Source organism: Ambystoma mexicanum, chromosome 4q (assembly GCF_040938575.1).
Source record: "Ambystoma mexicanum isolate Mex_15411 chromosome 4q, UKY_AmexF1_1, whole genome shotgun sequence".
NCBI classification, from domain to species: domain Eukaryota; kingdom Metazoa; phylum Chordata; class Amphibia; order Caudata; family Ambystomatidae; genus Ambystoma; species Ambystoma mexicanum.
The window spans coordinates 713,868,977-713,888,874 of NC_090928.1; the positions used below are offsets into that span (position 1 = coordinate 713,868,977).

At 45.1% G+C, this 19,898-nt stretch overlaps 1 protein-coding gene across 11 annotated transcripts in view; it reads left to right on the forward strand.

Moving 5' to 3' along the window:
* The window catches only part of PLCB1 (phospholipase C beta 1), a 3,004,223-nt gene that overhangs the window by 2,155,554 nt on the left and 828,771 nt on the right, over positions 1-19,898 (forward strand). For all 11 annotated transcript variants that reach the window (XM_069608284.1, XM_069608285.1, XM_069608286.1 and 8 more), the window contains one exon: positions 12,770-12,869. In XM_069608284.1, the coding sequence (XP_069464385.1) occupies positions 12,770-12,869 (100 nt within the window). The remainder of the gene's footprint in view (positions 1-12,769; positions 12,870-19,898) is intronic.

Below are 19,898 nucleotides of genomic sequence, written 5' to 3' on the forward strand. Positions count from 1 at the left end.
TCTTCCCAGGTCACATGGTTGAGAAACCAGTTTGCCCACTTTCTTTAAGCTCAATCTGTCCTCAGAGGGGGCTGCCCCTCCCCGTTTCTGCCAAGAGGAAGCCACTTTTACGACGCCCCCAATATAACATTTGCCTGAGTCCAGGACAGGCCTTTGTTCACCTCCCTGTAGTCCCCAGCTGCTCCACCCCTAATCTAATCAACAGGGCCATGTGACCTCAGGATGCAGCCAGGCCTGGCAGCCAGGCCTGGGAACACAGCTGTTGATCCAGTATCAACTCCTGTCGGGGGTAGTTGTCAGGCAGAATTCAGTTTCATTAAGCCAGGTTTCAGCTAAATGTCACTTTTTGTTCCCAGTTTAAATCACTTACAATTTTTACATATACATTAAATAATTACTTCCTTCAAGTCATTTCAGAATATAGTTTTACATTGTATCCACCTCTTAGCAAGTCTTTCCTTGGTCTGGTTTTGTTTCATTTGTTCAGTTTTACACAAAAGTCTGGTGGTTTTAAAACGCCGGCTTTCTGATAGTGGTGAGTACTGGTAATGCAACCATTTTTGGGATTAAGAAAATGAATTCCCCACAAGAAGGTTGTATCTTTGGAGTGGTCTCGTGCCAACTGTGCAGTTCTCCTATTCTGGCGTGAATGTGGGCGGCGATAGCTCATCCCCACATCCACCCAGTCTATTGATTTAGTTTGTTCTGTGATAGAATAATGGGCGGCGAAGCTCATCCCCACATTTACCCAGTCTATTGATTCAACATGGGTCAAAACCCATGACAGCAACTACTCTAACCTCATCTCTTCTCTATCCTCCCACCCCTACAAACTTCCTAGATATTTCTAGTCAATGTTGGGCCCATAAAAACGTTCAGCATCCCATTCTCTCTGCCAATGACTGTGCTTGTTACTTCACTGCTAAAATGTCTAAAACCCATTAGACCCTGAATCCACATCTTTCTCTCACTCCTCCCCCTTTCCTGTCCCGCTTCAGTCACCACAAACCCTTGCTCTATTTCTAACTTTCACCTACCATTCTGGTGGAACTGGCTACCAGCCTATGAACATCTGACTCATTTCGTTCTCCTGTTGAGGTCTTAATATCTAGCATCATCAAAACACTGCCACATCTTCTCTAAGCCTACCTCTCACTAACTTCCAACATCCTCATGTGTTCTGTGCTATTCACAGCCTGCTTTACTGTGACTGCCATCAAACCTGGCTTAAAGATGCCTACATCTAACCACAACAACCTCACCAACTACATCCCCATCTCTCTTAATCACCAAGAGTTTAAAATGTATGGTGTTCTACAATTCCACCACACACCTGTACTCCACACACACACAGTGACCCCTTCCTATGGGTACAGCAGCAGTTACTCCATGGAAGCAGCACTCACTCACACCTCGCTAAAATCCTAACTAGCACTTATAGCTCTCATCCATCATCTATCTTCATCTTCCTGATCTTTCTGTTGCAGTTAACACCTTCAGAAACTCATCTTTCTGTTCAACTCTCTCATCTTATTCCAAGCACAGAACAGCATTGCCTCATACTTAGCCAGCCACTCCTCTTCCATTTCATGGAATGCAGAAAAGTCCTGTTTCACTCCCCTTTCAGTCGCTGTCCGTCAAATGTCTTTGTCCCTGTTATTCACCCCGAACACCTTGTTTGACAAGAAAATCTTCTCCTCCTTTGTTTTTCATATCATCACTTTGTAGATGACACACACTTCTTTATTTCTAAGATTATTTGCATGCTGCAACCGGCCTTTCCACTATACCTTAATGGATGACACGCCAGTCCCTGAAGCGTTACCCTTCCAAACCATGGAGATTTGATTCGGAGTTTCCAATGCTTCACCCATCCTCTCCTCTCCTCTCTTCTGTTTGTTCACCTGTTTCACCTCATCCCATCTCCTAAAACACACAACCTGCATTTTCTTTTTGACAGTGATCACGCACTGTAGCAATTAATTACATCTGTAGGATTTCCCTTACCTCACTTTTCACTCCACTAAGATTCTGATCGCACCATAGTCCGCAGTGCACTTGACTACTTATCCATCATCCTCATTGAACTCATTCTGTACTCCTCTCTTTTACTCCACTTGGCACAGAACATTTCCACTTGTCATTTGTCCCCTTTCAATCTCCCTCAATACTCCCTCCTCTGCAGGTCCTTCATGGGGCATCTCCGTCTTTGCACAATCACTCTCTCTTTAATGCCCTTCATTGTGTTTACTATTTCACAATAGGAGGAACCCATGCCTTTTTATTATAAAGCCTGTGGTGCACTAAGGACTTCTGCACTTATCGAAAGCAAGAATTTGCTCCATAGACACCCCTCGTATACCTGCAGGTGTTGTGTGTGTCGGGCCCGTCAAAACCAGAATTCAAATAATTGTTTCCAATGTTACTTAATAATTATATTTGATAATCGTATTTAGAACAGGACTCAATTAAAATCAACACATTAAACAAATATATGTTTTCTTTAACATAAAACAGCACCTTTTTGTCAAAGTGTTATTCATTGCACAGACATCCAAAGTGCCGAGCTAACAAACTACAAGAGCCCCAAAGGTTGCTTGTGTAGACACAACGTCTCTTGACATAGTCTGTGCACTTCTGACCAAGTTAATCACATTAACAATATGTTGCTTCTTGTCCTCAACATGTTTTGGTTCCTTTACGTTGATTTTACTGAACCTTCATCTGGTGCATTTAAAATAATATGCCTCATATGACAACTGTGAAAAGACAACCGTGAGAAAAAAAAAAAAACGCCCCTCAAAATGTGCTTTCTTTAATTCCTTTTTGGAGTTTTGTCCAGGGATTGAGTATGCTACGAGCTTCCAAGCATTCTCAACGCTCCACTGTCCATTCTCTCATTTCTAAGTCACTTCAGGGGGGCTAAAGTACTATTTCTTCAAAGTAATAGTCTTCTGATGTTCCATGCTCGACCAGCACCACCCGGCTATCCCGTCTCCTCAATGCCTGTCAATAGCCTAATAGCCTAAGAGCCTTCGTTTGTTCCCAACTGAATAAAATCGACCGGCAATTCTCTCGATTTCACTGTAATGCTTTATCCATTAACAGCTTTACTTCCATTCATTCTTAAATGCATGCAGTTTGAGTTTACTTGATTTCATAGTTTAAATGTCCACAGCTGTGTTTAAAAACGCAGTGCGCTCAAATGGGTCTCACAGTGGTGCTCAATCCACTGCCGGTCTTTCTCCCGTGTGTACTCATTATTTTTACAAATCAATTCAGGGTTATCCTCTGTTCCACTCCTTTACACAAAATACTCGACATTCTGAAATGACTGATCTGTGCATTTATTCAGTGTTATGGTGTGTACGGCTCTATAATCCACTTCTCTATGCCTCATGTCCCTTTATCCATCCTATGGTAACTGTTTCATTCTAAAAGCAAATGGTTTACTCTACTGTAAATATCCCAGACCTGGGGTTACTCTGCAAGATCATATCTTCTCGTGTACAGAACATCTGTGGACAGAACAGGGACAGCTGTTCTGTCTCTGCTAATTAATACAAATAAATGCACATGCAAAATTACATTTAATTTATTTTACATTAACTTTTTTTGCCTCTTTAACTTCAAATTCTGTGTTTAGGTTTTGCCATCAATCTCTTGTTTAAAGTTTCCATATTTTCCCCACACAATCTGCTCATCATTCAAGTTGCAATTTACTGCTCATTAAAGTTTCCAAATAGGTCAGAATATATTGACCACTAGGAATGATCAATAATTTAATAGAATTCTTAAAGTAGACCTGTGCCCATTTAGAGGTGTCTGGAAAAAAATATATTGGATTTTGCTTCTGCTCCATGTTCACTTCCGCCCTAACTGCGCCGTGTCCCTCTCTGAAATAGGATAGAATAATGCTCCAAACATGAGACATGTAGCCTTGAAAAGCCCCCCGCCTGCCAAAATAGATCTTATGTTGACAGGTTCCATCAATGCACTTTAGAGCAGTATGATCGAGTGGCATAACCAGACCATATTTCAATTTAAAATCACTATCATTCCCAGGCAGGATCAAAAAGCTTTATAATTTCAACCTTCTCTGGCATTCAAATCATTGAAATTATTCACCCCTTTGCAAGCAATACATTTAATCAAACATACATGGTACATTGTTTGCAACATTCCAGATCACATTTTGGCCGGAAGCAACAGTTATAGAAGAGTACAACATGAGGCCGTATTTTCCCAGGAACACCCATAACTCATGGTGATGGGTGAGTGATGCGACTGAGAACTAATGAGAATCAATGATATAATCCTGCAGATTCCCTATTAGCAAGACAACATTCCATCGCCAACACTAATGCACACGGATCTGATTGGAATAAACCCACCCATATCGGTCGCAAGATGCACAGTTAGGAGAAACTGGCGAGGGCCTGCTGCAGCACACCAAACATGTGATGCCTAAACATCCCTTTAGGTCAGTGGTCTTCAAACTTTTTTGGCCGGGGCCCCCCTGAACAAAATTTGGGCAGGTCGGGACCCCCCAGAAATGCCAAAAAGACAGTATATATTGTGCGCCGTCACCTGCTCCCATCAGTCGCTGGGCTCCCTCATCCCACTCCTACCCTGTCCCTGTCTCTCCCTACCTTATCACACACCCTGGGCTCTCCCCACTCTGCTCCCACCACTATCCCACGGTTCCCACCCATTGTGCTCCCACCATAGTCCCTGGGTTCCCCCATCCCGTTCCCAACACAGTCTGAGGGCCAGTGGTGGCTGGTGATTTTTTTTAAGTGGAGGAGCATAACTATTTCCCCCAAAAATGCCTTGGCGACCGAGCATAGTGAGGGAGCCCGAACCAAAAAATGGGGGTTCAAGGGGGGTTCCCCCCTGTGAATTTTTTTTAAATAATGGGTAAAAATGTTGCATTGTAAAGCATACTTTTAACAAAAAAATGGGTAAATACCCAAACAGTTTGAAATTGGTGCTGGGGGGCCCAGGGGGCATGACATTTTTTACTGGACATCTATGATAGATGTCCAGTAAAACGATACCATCCCTGTCCCCTGGGCCCCACCGGACCTAACACAATCAACATGATTATGTGTGTATGCAAGGCGCTGCACATTCATACAGCAATCACTCTATCATTCACACAAGCATCCATCACCATACACTCACTCATAACATAAGCATAAACGCATCCATACACATGTTTAAATAAAAACAATCAACATACCTTCTGCATTGGCCTGCCTGTGGGTGCTGAAACGCCCTTCTCCAGGCTGCTCTGTCCGTATGTGCGAGGAGGCACAGGAGCTCCCCCTCGGACATACAGACATGCAGTGCCCCAGCCAGCATTTCCAATGAGCTATGCAATGCTGGCAAAGCAAAACGCTCCAGCACTTGCATGGCTCAGTGAGCATGTGCGGCTGGGGAACTAAACTGAACTGTCAAAGGGAAACAGTGTTTCTCATTGACAGTTGAGCCAGCCCAGGAGCACTCCATCAGCTGGAAAAAGCAGCTGAGGGAGTGCTCACTGTTTCACTGGGCTGGCTCCTTAGCTCCTCCATAATGGGTTAGGGGCCACTGGGTGGGCGCCCCCTCGCCATTATGGATGAGCCGCCAGGCTCAGCCTGGCCTATAGGGCAATGCCTGTAAAAAAAATGTAAAATGCTAGTGTGGGCCAGTCAAAATGGGCCACCATTTTGGCCAATGTGGACCAGTTTGATGAGTTACTTAACTATGCAGTAAGTAATTTTGACCATTGTTGCTGAATATATCACAATGTACTTACATTTTATCACAAAGCACCCCCTTGAGTACTATTGAAACAGTGGGCCTCATTACAACCCTGGCGGTAGCTGTGCCAGTAAAACCGGCACGGCTGCCACCGGAGTTGCATCCGGGTCTGGTACCCGCGAATGGGCAATTACCGGGTCATGCCGAGTTAGGCGGACCTGATAATTGCCCTTTCGCGGGTGCCAGTACCAGTAGATCCCCATTCCCATTTGAGCCCGATAGGGCTCAAATGGAATGTGGAGTTCAGATGCACCGGCACTGTTAATAACTGTGCCGGTGCATCCGACGAGCTGTGCTCGCGGGTACCGCACGGCCTGCCAGTTCAGACCTGGCGGGCTGTCAGGCACCCTCGAACACAACTCTTACTATGGTGGTACGGTAGCAACGGTGCCGGTATCTTACTGGCACCGTTGTTACCTTACCGCCATAGTTGTAATGAGGCCCAGTTTGTGACTAAAGGAATGAATATCCATTTACAACTGCGGGCCACTTTTTAATTGTTGCCCGAGACAGTTTCATGCTTCAGCCTGACCATGTGAGCCACCCCTGCCCATTTCTTCCAATCTAAAAAAAAAAAAAAAAAAAAACAAACTTTTTTTTATTTTTTATATTTCATGCTGAGCTCTCAGGGACCCCAGCGATGCACCCGCGGACCCCTGGGGGGTCACGCCCCACATTTTGAATACCGCTGCTTTAGGTGGTGGTTCACTAGTCCCATCTACAGTACCCGTACACTCCATGACAATCCCTTCTGTGCACAAAAGGTGGTGTTGTTCATGTCCAATCTGCAGTGAAAGTATCAACAGACGGTTGGGGGTACTGGCCTTATTGTCACCCAATTCCCATGCCTTTGAAGTATCAGTGGCGTTTCCAAACGCAGAGGCTAGACGTTTCTATGGCATATTAGAGGAGTTTGTATTCATAATGCAGACCCATACTTATTTATTTGTATTTATTTATTAGGTATTTATAATGCACCTGTACAGCAATTGGTGCAACAAGACAAAAGAGAGGGGGGGGGGCGGGGTGACCAGGGATGAAGATTAACAAAAAAGAAAGAACAACAAGAAAAACAGGTCATATTAGGCCTTGTATCATTCAGAGTGTGTAAGTGCAGTTACAAGAAGTACAACGGAGTGGTGAGGTCGGCTTTTGCCGGGCAGAGCGGAATGTGTTTGTGCTACAGAGGGAAATGAAGTACAGGTCGGAGTGGAGAGTGCGCACCTGCTGGGGGGGTGGAGGAAGGTGGAGCAAGAGGGCCCCTGGGCAAGGCAAGTGCTAGGGGAGGCCAGCTGGACAAGTGTCAGGGGAATGCAGAGTGCAGGGGAATAAAGGTCCACATGCTAAGTGAAAGGACAGGGTTCTAAGGGCTCAATAGGGCGGTAGTTCCAGCCAGGCTGGTGCAGGTGGATAGAGCCCGGAAGGGCAAGCGCAAATTAGTGGGTGTTCAGGGGAGACCGATGTGCTGGGGTAGACTGGATGAGGAGGGCCAGGTGCCCTGTAAGAATCAGAAGGAACCAGGCAGCCAGACAAAAGCAGCAAAGGGGTCATTAACAGGGGAGAGGGTGAGGGAATGAAGAAGAGAAAATGAGAGTCTTGAGAAGCTCCTGGAACTTAAGGAGATCTGGCTCAAGTCTGAGAAGGACAGGGAGACCATTCCAGAGGAAGGCTCCTTTGGAATAGAGAGATCTACAACACACTCTCTGCTCTCAAAGCATCTGATCTGCAGAGAGTTGGATCTAGAAGATCAAAGGTTTCTAGCAGGGGGTATTTACGGAGAGAGATGGATGTAGCAGGGTCCCAGGCCCCAGAAAGCCATGTGGATGATGCAGAGGGCCTTGAACATGATCCTCGCAGCAACCAGGAGCCAGTGGAGAGATGTTAGGGCTGAAGAGATAGGGTCCCTGAGCTTGCGATCAAGGATAAGTCTTGCAGTCCTATTCTGGATTAATTGGAGGGGGCAAAGTGAGGATTTAGGCAGATTGAGGAAGAGGCTGTTGCAGTAGTCCAGCCTACAGAGGACAATAGCTCTCGAGACTTTGAGTATCTGGGGGCAGGTGAGGAAAGGGAGAATGCCTCTGAGGAGGTGCAGCTTGAAATGAGCCTTCTTGGTAAGATCCGTGATGTGAGGTGAGAAGGGGATAGGGGGGTCGAAGATGACTCAAGGTTTTTTGCCTCACAAGAGAGTAGGAGGCAAGACAGGAGCTGGGTTCCCAATGAGAAGGATTTCAGTCTTACCGGCATTAAGGCAGAGATTGTTAGCAGCACACCATTCCTGAATAGCGGTCAGACAGTCAGGAATGTGAGAGGGAGGGAGTGCAAGGAAGCTTGAAGGAGAGCTGTGTGTCATCTGCATAACACTGAAAGTGAGGCAAGAAGGAGGAAATTAAGTGTGCTAGAGGGGCAAGGTAGATGTTGAAAAGCCACAGCAAGAGGATAGATGGAGGAGAGAAAAGGGCCCAGTTGAACCTGGGATGGTCGGACAGAGAGAAAGGCGATCAACCAGTCCAGTGCCCGGTCCGTGATGTCAAGTGTATCACAGTGCTGATTTATAAGGGTGGCATGATTGACAGTATCAAAGGCAGAGTAAAGGTCAAGAAGGATGAGAACCGAAGAAGAGTTGGAATCGAGATTTGAGAGCAAGTCTTCACGGGTGTTCAGGAGTGCATTTTCCATGCCTCTGGCTGCACTAAAGGCAGACTGGTGGTATAGATAGATTCAGTGCAGTGGATTAGCTGGGAGATGACCAGCTTTGCCAAGAGTATGCCCATGAAGAGGGTAATGGAGATAGGGCAATAGTTAGTCAGATAGGAGGGGTTGGCGGAAGGCTTTATGAGGAGAGGGTGCGCAAGGGAGTGCTTAAGGAGTGGTGGGAAGGAGCCAGTAGCAAAGAGTGGTTGCAGAAATCAGCCAAGGCTGGAGCTGGACAGCAATGTTTTCCTTGATAATTCTGGAGGAGTAGGGGAGCACCTGTATGGATGAGACTTTCATATGGAAGACTTGTCCAGAGACCTCATCCAGTGTTTTGGGCGGGACAGAGGAGAGTAGGAGGAAAGGGGACAGGGGGGCCAAGGGAGGCCTGGGAGTAGGTGAGGGACAAGGGAAGGGAGTTCAGCTGTGTTGTTAGTGACCCCAGAGACGCAGGCTTGGATATATGACTTCTTCTTCAGGCGGATGGAGAGTCTGTATTACCTTTGGAGCAGGTGGCAGACCAATCTGCCAGAGGATGTGCTCGAAGCCTGCCACTTCTGCTCAGCAGCTCTGCACTTGCATTTCAGAGAGGCTTGGTTGGAATCATACCAGGTGTTGCGCTTGGAGGCAGGCTTCATGCGGATCCTCATTACAGGGGCAAAGATGTCCAGAGTTTTGGACATGGAGAGGTGAAGGTTAGCAAGGGCTGTGTCAGTGGCCGGAGTAAGTGGGGAATGAAAGTGGTGGCAAAAACAGCAACAAACATTTGCTTCCTTGGTTGAATGACAGAGAAGGAGACTGGCAGTGCAGGCAGAGGCTTAGCCGAGGACCCAAGAGATCCAGATGAGAGGACAGGAGAGCATGATCAGACCATGAGAGAGGTGTCGTGAGAGGGTTGGAAATGGGGATGTCTGCTGAGATGAGAGCATCCAAGGTGTGCCCGGCTGAGTGTGTCGGACCGGAGGGAAGAATGGTGAGGGAAAGAGTCACAGAGGCTGCGGAAGAGTCCAGCGGCCGCACCATGGGAGTCCAGGTGAATATTGAAGTCTCTGAGGAAGAGAAGCTTGGAGGGGGAGGCCAGGGGAGAAAATGTAGGGTCAGACCTCTCTGAGAGAAAGAGGGAGATCAGACTAGACCAGGGGTCCTGTAGATGGTGGCAAGGGTCAGCAAGAGTATTGGAGAGACACCAAGCCTGCAAATGAGGCATTTGAAGGAAGAGTAGGACTGACTGGGTATGATAGTAGCAGAGGCCCATTCAGGAAAGATCAGGGCCACTCCGCCCCCTGAACGGATAGCAATATCCTTCCATGGGCTTAGAGAGGATTGTGTAGCCCTCTGGGAGAAGTGTGTCAAAAGTAGTGGCACAGCTGGCCATGAACTACATCTCGGTGAGAGAAAGGACATCAAGGTGGGAGTATTCAAGGAGGTGGCAAATGTGAGAAGAGGGCTTAATGGCACAGCGAGAGTTGAGGGTGGCTAAGTGAAGCTGGTTGCCACCTTTGAAGGTCTATCGAGGAGGGGGACAGGAATGTAGTATGCCCGTCAGTTGTGGTGAAGGGATCAGAGGGGTGTCAGAAGGAGGAGTTGCAGGAGAAGGTATGAAGCTGATGAGAGATGGAAGGTTCCTATCAATAAGGATGAGGTTGGGTTGAGAGCCATGCACCTTGACAGTGCCATTCTCGTAGACATTAATGATGCTGATAGAGGATGGGAAATATGCCAAGAGTACTTCCCTTTGGGTTCCACCATTAATGGGCGAAGAAAAGAAAGGGGAAAGCACTCAGTACATATGGGAGTCCAAAGGTGCAGCGAGGGAATGACAAAGAGGATGTCAGTGATAGTCTGCCTGGAAGAACCATTGACATAGGTGTCACCGAGGGGCAGGCCTGGTTAGGAGACCAGGAGATCTTTGTTGAACTTTTTGCTTCCAGACTTCGAAAGAGAGATAGGATAGGTGATAGAGTAGCAGTTTGAGAAGATAGGGGAGATGGAAAGCACCATGGAGGGAGAGAGCAGAGAGATGATAAGGGTAGAATGAGATAGAGAGAGAAACTGCACAATGCACAACAAACTCACCAGGTGGCCTAGCATTAAGCCAGGTTCAGACAATCAGGTAAACAAGAAAGCAAGTCCAGGCCAGTGAAGAGAGTCCTGTGGCAGGCGGAGGGAGAGCTTGGTGAAGAGGCCAAGAGACTTTATCCTTTGCCAGCCTTCTTTCGCCAGCTGCAGGAGACCTACTATGTGGACACTAGTTCTGCAGTTGTTACACTCGGAGCATGGCTGTAATGCTAGAGTGATCTTGGGCTGGACCGAGTAGAGGTGGTGGCACAGTGCTGGATGTGTGAGGGATTCTAGAATTAAGCGTAGAGGGAGGAACACCTACATTTCAACCACAACAAATGCAAACACCTTGATTTGAGTTTCCTAGACAGAGGGAAGAAAGCCTAAATTTCAAACAACGACAAATGCAAGACACCTAGATTTGAGTTTCCTAGACAGAGGGGAAAAGCCTACATTTCAAAACACAAAAGCAAATGCAAGGCACCTAGATTCAAGTTTCCTTGATAGAGGGAAAAAGCCTAAATTTCAAAACACAACGGAAAATGCAAAAACACCGTGAATTGGGATTCCTGCATAGAGGCCTAACTGCCAGAGATGGCAAAATAAGAAATTTGGCCAGAATATGGATAACATGCAACTGTGGGTGAGGTGCAGTAGACCAAATTCATTTTGCTAATAGGAGTAATAAGAGAGGTGGGACAGTTAAATAGGGAGCAGTAATGGCTGTTTCCCTGCCAGCATCTTGCTCATATTGTCAGTGACTGCTGGTTGACGGCTGCGCTGTAGGCTCCACTGGTAAACACTGGCAAACACAATCTGCAGCTGCTACTACAGCAGCTGCCCTTTGCCTCAGGGCCCTTCACCGAAGGGGGCTGCACAGGCAGGGGCCTGCCCTGTGTTCCTGACTTAAGTGGGGCCAATGGACCAATCAAGATGTGCGGGATGAGCGAGAGGCAGGAAAAGTGAGATGGGCTGGAAGAGGGAACTGGGACTGGGAACAAGCACAGCACAACCAACGAGCGGCAACATTAGCAGAATAAATTAAGACTTTTAGTCGAGTTAGGAATGCAGGCAATGTGAGCAGACCCTCACCAAGATTAAACACTCACGGGGCCAAGGTGCCGCAGCTCAAATGCTGCAGTAAGCAGAGACCGGGTGATTACACCCTCTCTGTGTTGTGGATGGGGCCAGTGGACCAGCCATCTTATTCTCCCATCAGCAGTCTAAAGGGGTTCGACACATATATAATATACCCCACAATCTATAAATAACAGTTTATATATTTACCAGGTTGGTGAAATCTCCCATTCTACACCCAATACATATACATAATAGATGACAGAGCAGTATGGAACAAGGACTTCTACCCACATTGAATGTAATCTTGAATAACAGCATGTTTACTGTTACATGGTGCTGGGATGCAACCACTGTCTTGCTGCAAATGTTGATTGCATTCACTCCCCGCCGAATCTTACTTATTCATCACCCTCATTTTGACTCCTTACCCTTCCCATACATACCCCTTAACTGTTTCCCATTAGTCTTGAAGCATTGAAGCAGAATGTTGCATACTCTGGTGCATTATACAAAACCACAAATGTGCGCATATAAGTAAAAGCATATGAATGAATACATGCACACATGATTAAATAAATGAATAAACACATACATATCAAAATAAACACATAGAGGCAAGAAGGAGGCACTGAAGGGAGGATTTCTAAATGGTGGGCAGCAGAAAACATCCATGGATTTTAGTGAGGATGAAGGATGCATCCAGAGAGGTCCCGCTAGGTGCAGGGGATCTGCAAATGTTGGCTCTGCAGATGTTTTGAACTTTAATTCACATCAGCCATGCCAGCTTACTCAATGTTGAGGGATCATGGTAGGCATAGTCCAAAACATTCGAAGAGCCACAGGCTGCAGACTCCTGAGCTAGAGCATCTTAAAATCTTTGACAATCTAATTAGCCAAAAACTCAAGCAGACATTTTAGCATTTCTGGCCTTATATGCTATGGAGTTTACATTTTAGTGTATCTACAATGCATGAAAACATGGATTTCATTATCATGAATATTACCTGAAAGAGAAATGTAAAATTATTATCTTACTTCATCTTGTGACAATGTTGAAAGTCAGCCTTTAAGTGTGACTGATGCAGCAGAAAGACAATATTAACATAGTCATTTTGAAAATACTCTGCAGGTTGTGTTACCTTCGTTGGCCTGTTTACGGATAGCAGTGTATGAAGAAGGAGGCAAATTTATAGGTCATCGGATATTGCCAGTGTCAGCAATCCGACCAGGTAAGGATGTCCTTCTAGCCGTTCTCTTCATATGAAAATGTATTTTAGGGAAGACATTTTCTTAGCTGTATCTCCCAATGGACATCCTCATTGGGAATACAAATGAGACAGCAAATAGAAGCATTTGTAATGGAGTATGCTCCCTCTCCATACATACCTAGCCAAATTGGGGATACAATATACTTCTCAAATTTTACAATTGGGAGTATACTGGTATTATGCTGACTTGAAATGAACTGTCATTGTGCAAACTGAAACTGTGTTGGGTTGTACACCTGTGACTGTATATTGGAATATTTTATGGTTAAGCTGTGTGTGCTAGAATTGCAACATGTTAAACCTGAGCACATGCTTGTATCTCACTCTGGCCGCCTGCTTTGGGCCCTCTTCCTTCACCTTCCTGCGATGCAAAAAACCCTGGAGTCATCTTCGACTCCACTCTCTCCTTCTCTCCTCACATCTCAGACATCGCAAAGAAGTCCCACTACCAGCTGCACCCCCTCAAAGGGACTCTTCTCTTTCTCAATTTCCTCCAGAAGCTCACTGTCTCCAGAGCCCGGGTTCTCTCTATGCTGAAATCCTGCAACAGCCAATTTCTCAATCTGCCTTCCTCTACTCTCCGCCCTCCGTAACTAATCCAGAACAAGACTTCAATACTTATTCTTGGTCTCAAGCCCAGGGACCGTATCCTTCCAGCCCTGAAATCTCTCTACTGGCTCCCAGTGGCTGCAAGGATCAAGTTGAAGACCCTTTGCATATTCCACTGGGCTTTCTGGGGCCAGGGCCTGCACTACATCCAACTCTCACTTCCAAAACACCTTCCTTCTCAAGGCCTTTGCTCAGCTAACTCCAACTCTCTAAGGGTTTGACACTTCTCCAGGCAGAGAGTGGGGGGTTACATCTCTCTCCTCTGCTGTTGCTGCCCTATGGAATGTCCTCCCTGCCCTTCTCAAACTTAAGCTGTACCACCTGGAGTTCTGGAAGCAGCTCAAAACCTTCCTCTTCTCCTCTGCTTTCTCTCTCCCTCCCCTGCTGACCTACCTGACCTACCTGTCTGCTGTACCGACTGGCTGCTTGGCTACCCTCAGTCTCACTGGGCACCAGGCTCTTTCTTGACCAGTCACCCTGACACTGCCTCTGGCCCTACCACACACTTAGGGGCTGTAACTGTAACCCTACAGCCCCTTGTTCTCCTTGCACTACCCAGAGCCGCGCTGCCCTGGCTGAACTTACTTTGCAGTTCTAATTCTCGCACTTGCATGATCTGAATGACACAAGGCCTAGTACGATTGTTTGTCTTGTCCTCCCTCGGTCTTCCTTCCCTTGTCGTGTTGCACCTAGAAACACTTGTGTACAGGTGCATTATAAATATCTTGTATCATATTGTGCATTCTGGGACAGAGAACACAATGGGACGCTACTGGGTTTGTAACATGATATGATATGGCATTTATAACACGCCTATACACAAGTGTTTCAAATGATAGGGCATTTATAACACGCCTATACACAAGTGTTTCAAGGCGCGAGTACATTTTTTAAAAGTGTACTGGCATAGTACTATCAAAATGGAAGTGAACTGGAATTGTGCATCAGTTTACTTGGATACACCAGATGTAAAAATAATGATAGACTGGAATTAAGGTACATGTCGCAGAACACATGGATTGCAGAAACCGAGAATATACTGGCATTGCAGCAATGGGAGTTTACTAGGTGTGTACAACTGAGATTTTACTAGCAGCCAAGTTTACAGATGGAGAGACAGAGGAGGATTGAGCCTTGAGCATGTTTAGATCCCACCGCCCGCAACTGGCCTGGTTTTAGTGCATTTGTGAAAGAAGAGCCCTCATCCTCCTTTACATTCAGTAAATTAAAGTGACAGTGCCACCCGCAGACAGTTAAATAAACTGCATCCAATAATTTCCTTGCACAGAGTTCTTTGTATCTCTCTTGCCTACCAGCATATCGTTTAATGGTGCAAAAATAAAGATGCCATGGGAGCACTTGTGGTCTGAAACTTGCACAATTGCATATGGTGCAACCTGAAAACCTGGCTTCCACACTTGCTCAATCTATGCAACCTTGAGCAAATCACTCTAATTAAGTTGGCCATTGTTTCTTTGGCTGCCACAAATTGGGATCACTTAATAGTGATTCTTTTAAATGGGAGCTACATAAGAAGTCCACACATATTCATGGTGTATAAAACCACGGTGTTCATACCAAAGATATTAAAAATGATGATTATTTATAATGTGCAAACTGCATGCTGATGTAACCCTTAACTTGCTCATTACACGTTCCGAGCGAATAGCAAAGTGCAATAGATGATGTGCTATACACTGTTTGGTGGGCAAGAAGATTTGTCTGAGGTGATTTCCTTTACTGTATAGAAACTCAGGCAGGACTATTTATTTTACTCTCCCAGCAGACTATGTGCAGCAGTCTTGGGGTCTACACATACTGCCCAGGTTTAGAATGAGGCGGTTGGAGGTCACACTGGTGTTAGGCATGGATATGCTTGCAAAGACATGAGAGTTTCCACATGCCAAACAGCCCTTTAGTTGTTGTCCTCAATCTCTCAGCATCAAGGGCAAGTGGGTGCTGCCTGTTGTTTGGGCCTGCTGAATGATTCAGGAAAGGTCCTTTGGGTTTAAGCCCACGAGAAGCTGTGTACAATGACCAGATCAAATTCTGTGCGAAACGGTGAGACCTTTTGAAGCAGTTTTTTGTTGTGTGTCAAGTCTTGAAAGTACAGTTGCAAAACATAGGGCATTATTTAGGAAGGCATTTCTTTGTGTTCTGGTACTCCATTCAGGATGGATAAAATAAAGCTATATTACTTGTTTGGCTTACAATAACAGTTTATATATTTACCAGGTTGGTTTATATTGTGATCAGTGCATTTGTAAGTCATCCTTATGAAACATCTGTGCATTCACACCCTTTTTCATCAGTCAGATTTGAGAAGAGATGTGTAGACTAAGATCAAATTCCAACTCACACAAAGGGCCTCATTATGACCCTGGCGGAATGGGTTTAACGGCGCCGGTAATGGTACCGGTGCTGTTAAACCCATTCCGACCTATTACTAGGTTCCCTCGCGGGACCCGCTCAGGACGTCTGGTCATACCAGACGTCCTTTGCGGGTCCCGCGAGGGGACCAGGGAGCTAACAACGGACCCGTTATAAACGGGCCCGTTGTTAGCTCCCTCCCCATTCCCATTGAGCCCTATGGGGGATAAAATGGGAATGGGGATCGTCCGGGTCCGGGTTCCCTGAATGGGGAAATACCGGGCCCTCCAAGGTCGGAATGGCCCGGTATTTCCCCATTCAGGGAACCCGGACACGAATTTGGAGGCAGCCATGCCTTTATTAAGGACATGGCTACCTCCAAAGCCGTAATGAGGCCCAAAGTGTTTGATGTTGGACAAATATTTAATGTCATAGTGCTGTATCTTCCAAAATGGAGATGCCAGGTCTAGGTTCGCTTTTTTGGGACATGGAAGCAAGACATCAGCTATGGGCTTGTGTTGTTGGCGGCAGCACTGAGGATTCATAGGGGATGAGGGGGCATGATGACAGTTATGGCGTTAGTGTTTGAGAGAGGGGAGGCAGACGGCAAGGTGTGCAGCTTGTGCTAGCTCAGCTTTTATTTGGCTCTCAGAGCCAAGCCAGGCCACATGGGTTGACTTTGCCTCGTCTCTACCCATTCATTATTTGGCTCCCTCACCTTCAGCCAAACTAGAAATATACTGGTATATTTCCTAAATATACTTCAAACTGAGGATCTATTGGGGGGCAATTTGCACAGAGGGGAGTGCTACATGAAAGTGTAAAGTCAATCCGTATTGCTTTTATTCTTCCATTTTGCTCTCCAGCGCTTTTTCTTGGCCTCCTGAAGCATAAGAGGAGCACACCGCGGAGTTTGCATCACTGCTTTGCTTTCCTCCTCTGTCTGTCTTGGAAATTCACCAGGGTTAACACTTGTTTGAGATGTTCATGCACAAGTAAATACAATGCATTCCTAAGCAATCTGCTTTACCTTTTCACCTGCTAATGAGCAGGCACACCCCGCGGGAATCCAGTAGTAAACTCCATCTGCAAAATGTAATTGGCAGGTAGCATTTACTCTTTCAAAAGCTGAGAGTAAAAGTGAAGATTATGGGCAATTCCGCCACTTTTTACTTTTTATGTTTAGTATAAACCTTGGTGATCCCCTGCCTGCAATTTGCATGTCAGATAATGTATGACCATCAGAGTGTTCTATAAAAAACGGGTATATACTGTGATTGTCCAAATGGAAATCTACTGCTAGAATGTACATTGTGAATATAGTGTCATTGGTCAAATTTAATTTTCAACTGGGTTTATAAAAACAGGTTTTTTTTTGTCTTTTTAAACTAAGTGCAAATTGCATGCAGGGGACCGTCATCAAAAGCGAGTATGTCCCCTCCATGCAGCCTCATTTCAAATGAGATGAAGTGGTAAATCAAGGCGCAAGAGCAAATTGTAATGTGTTTACGCCTTGATTTACCCATCTGCCCCATTTTGATGCAGTGGCCTTGAGGAGCAGCAAGGAGTGGAGATCAGATCTCCACTATTCTTTCCTCCTCTGTCTTGTCAGTTCATATTTGTTCACGCCTCAATGTCATTTTCGGGCAGGTGTGAAATTAACGTATTCTAAAGAATCCACCTTAGTTGATCACCTGCTAAAAACCAGGTGGATTCCAAAGGAATGCATTAGTAAATGCAGCCTTGCTTTTTCTCAAGAAAGTGAGGAGAATTAAAGTGTAAAAGCAGGGTTGCCTCGTTTTTGCTCTATTATGCTTCGCTTCACCGCATACATTTTTAGAATTGCTGTAGGGGCCCCCACATCATGTAAGTGATAATGTTGGTAGTCTCCTGAATTCAATTTGCATTTTAAGTAAAAATAACCCCATGTAATTCTAAACATTTGCAAGGCGGAGTGTGACAGTGAAGAGTAAAAGAAGGCAAACTCGCCTTTACTCTTCACTTTCACACTCCGTTTTGTAAAACTTTGCAGGTAGTGTTTACTAATGGATTCCTATTTAATCCACTGGCTCATTAGCAGGTGCAAATGTGAGGCGAATTTCATATGAATACTTTGGTTTTATGCATGAAGGAAAATCTCATGCAGGTGTAAAATGTGCCACTTCTACACCTTGGAAGAGTGCACACATTCGCTGCATTGCAAAATAGAAACTTAAAGACTTTGCACCTTTCTTTAATTTTGCACGTCACTCATTACAACATTAATAATACTGGAAAGGTTAAAACTGAGATTTCACTGGGATTGCCAAAACTGAGATTAGAAAACTGGAAATACACTGGGGCAGTTACTCAAACTGGGCCTGTGCTGAGGCAGCAAATCCCTAATTAGGCGATCACTAGCCTTGACAATATGCGGATGTATTATGATTGTTCAGGCTGAAAATATACAAGGATTTTGGCAACTTAAAGTATACTAGAATTTTGCAATAGTATGCAAGAATTTGAGAAACTGGTTAGTAAAACAGTATGTATTCCCCCATTTTGCAAAGCAAAATATACCTCAGTTAAAATGCTGGCATTTTCAAACTGGGAGGTTTCTGAAATGTTTAAGTGGCAGTAAAATTGGTTTGGCAAACTGCGAACATGCTGGTATTATGCATTCAGGCAATATGCTGGGATTGCATTACTAGAGTATATTGGGATTTTGTGAACGGTGCATATTTTCATATTGTAAACCTTGAAGAGAAATGGGATTTCAAACTAACAATGCACTTGGATTTTGCAAACTGTAATTGTGTTAGGAATTTGGAAACTGTAACAACCTCATTTTAAAATGGCGCGGAGGGAAATTGAATACATAAAACTACGCAGTAATGCCTTTAAGCCTCCATTTCCCACTCTGCCCCATTATATTTATGTATATGTTTATGTATGTATGTATTTATTTATGTATGTATTCGTATATAAGAAGGAACAATGTTCTTTTGATCACAAAAGAATGTATAAAATACAAGAAATCAAACGTAGTGAGCGTCTTACAATAGGGTGACTTTGAGTGACATTCTGGCTAGTTTGTGGAGGGGAGTAAATCGAACAGTCACCAGAGAGGACTTAAAAAGATTAAGGACATTCAACATTAGACATTTTTAAGTGCGGATAGGATATACAGCCAGCTTTGTTAGCGATGTGACCATGATGGATGAAGTGCTAAAGTGGAGGCAGAGAAGGTGAGCGACAGAGGCAGGTTAGAAACAAGGGTAACATGTTAAGTAGAAGGCAGATGCGAGGTAGGTTAAGAGGGTAACTCAGAGGCGAGGAGGTTTTGAACAAATTGGTGTGGACTGTTTCTCGGATGTGCAGGTGTCGATAATTCCATGCAAGTGGAGCAAGAAGAGAGAAAGAGCAGAAGCGAGAGGAAGCATAGGAAGGGCACGGTGTCAGAAGGGTAGTCAATGAGGCAGAACAGAGATTACGAGAATGCTTGTAGAGTCGGATAGAGGAGGATAGATATGGTGGTGCTGTACAGTGGATAGATATGTGTATCAGGAGAAGAAATTCAAATCTGGCTGTTTTGCATCATCAACAATCCAGCCTGGTGAAAGTACGAGGAAGAAGGTGTGAAGTGATGGAGTTCAAAAAAAAGAGTCCTGGTAGCAAAATGAATTCTCTTGTCAAGAGGACAGACAACATAGTTGGGGAAACCAAAGCGGATTCTGGCACAGTAGTTCAGCATAGAGAAGGCAAGAGTGGTTAAGAGGTGCTTGTCAGTCTTGAAAGGATGGAGATGCCTGATTTTCCTAAAATTTAAGAGCTTGAGGTGTGACACCATTGCTGTTTTGGAGATGAAATTAAAGAACACTGAGGTTTTTAGCTGGAGAAGAGTAGGAGAGAGTTTCAGTTGGGAACTGAGTAGGTAGGGGAAGAGATGAGAAAGAGTTTTTGGCAGGGAAGAAGAACACCTCTGTTTTTGTAGAGTTTATCAACAGCGAGTGCAAAGCCATCCAATATTCA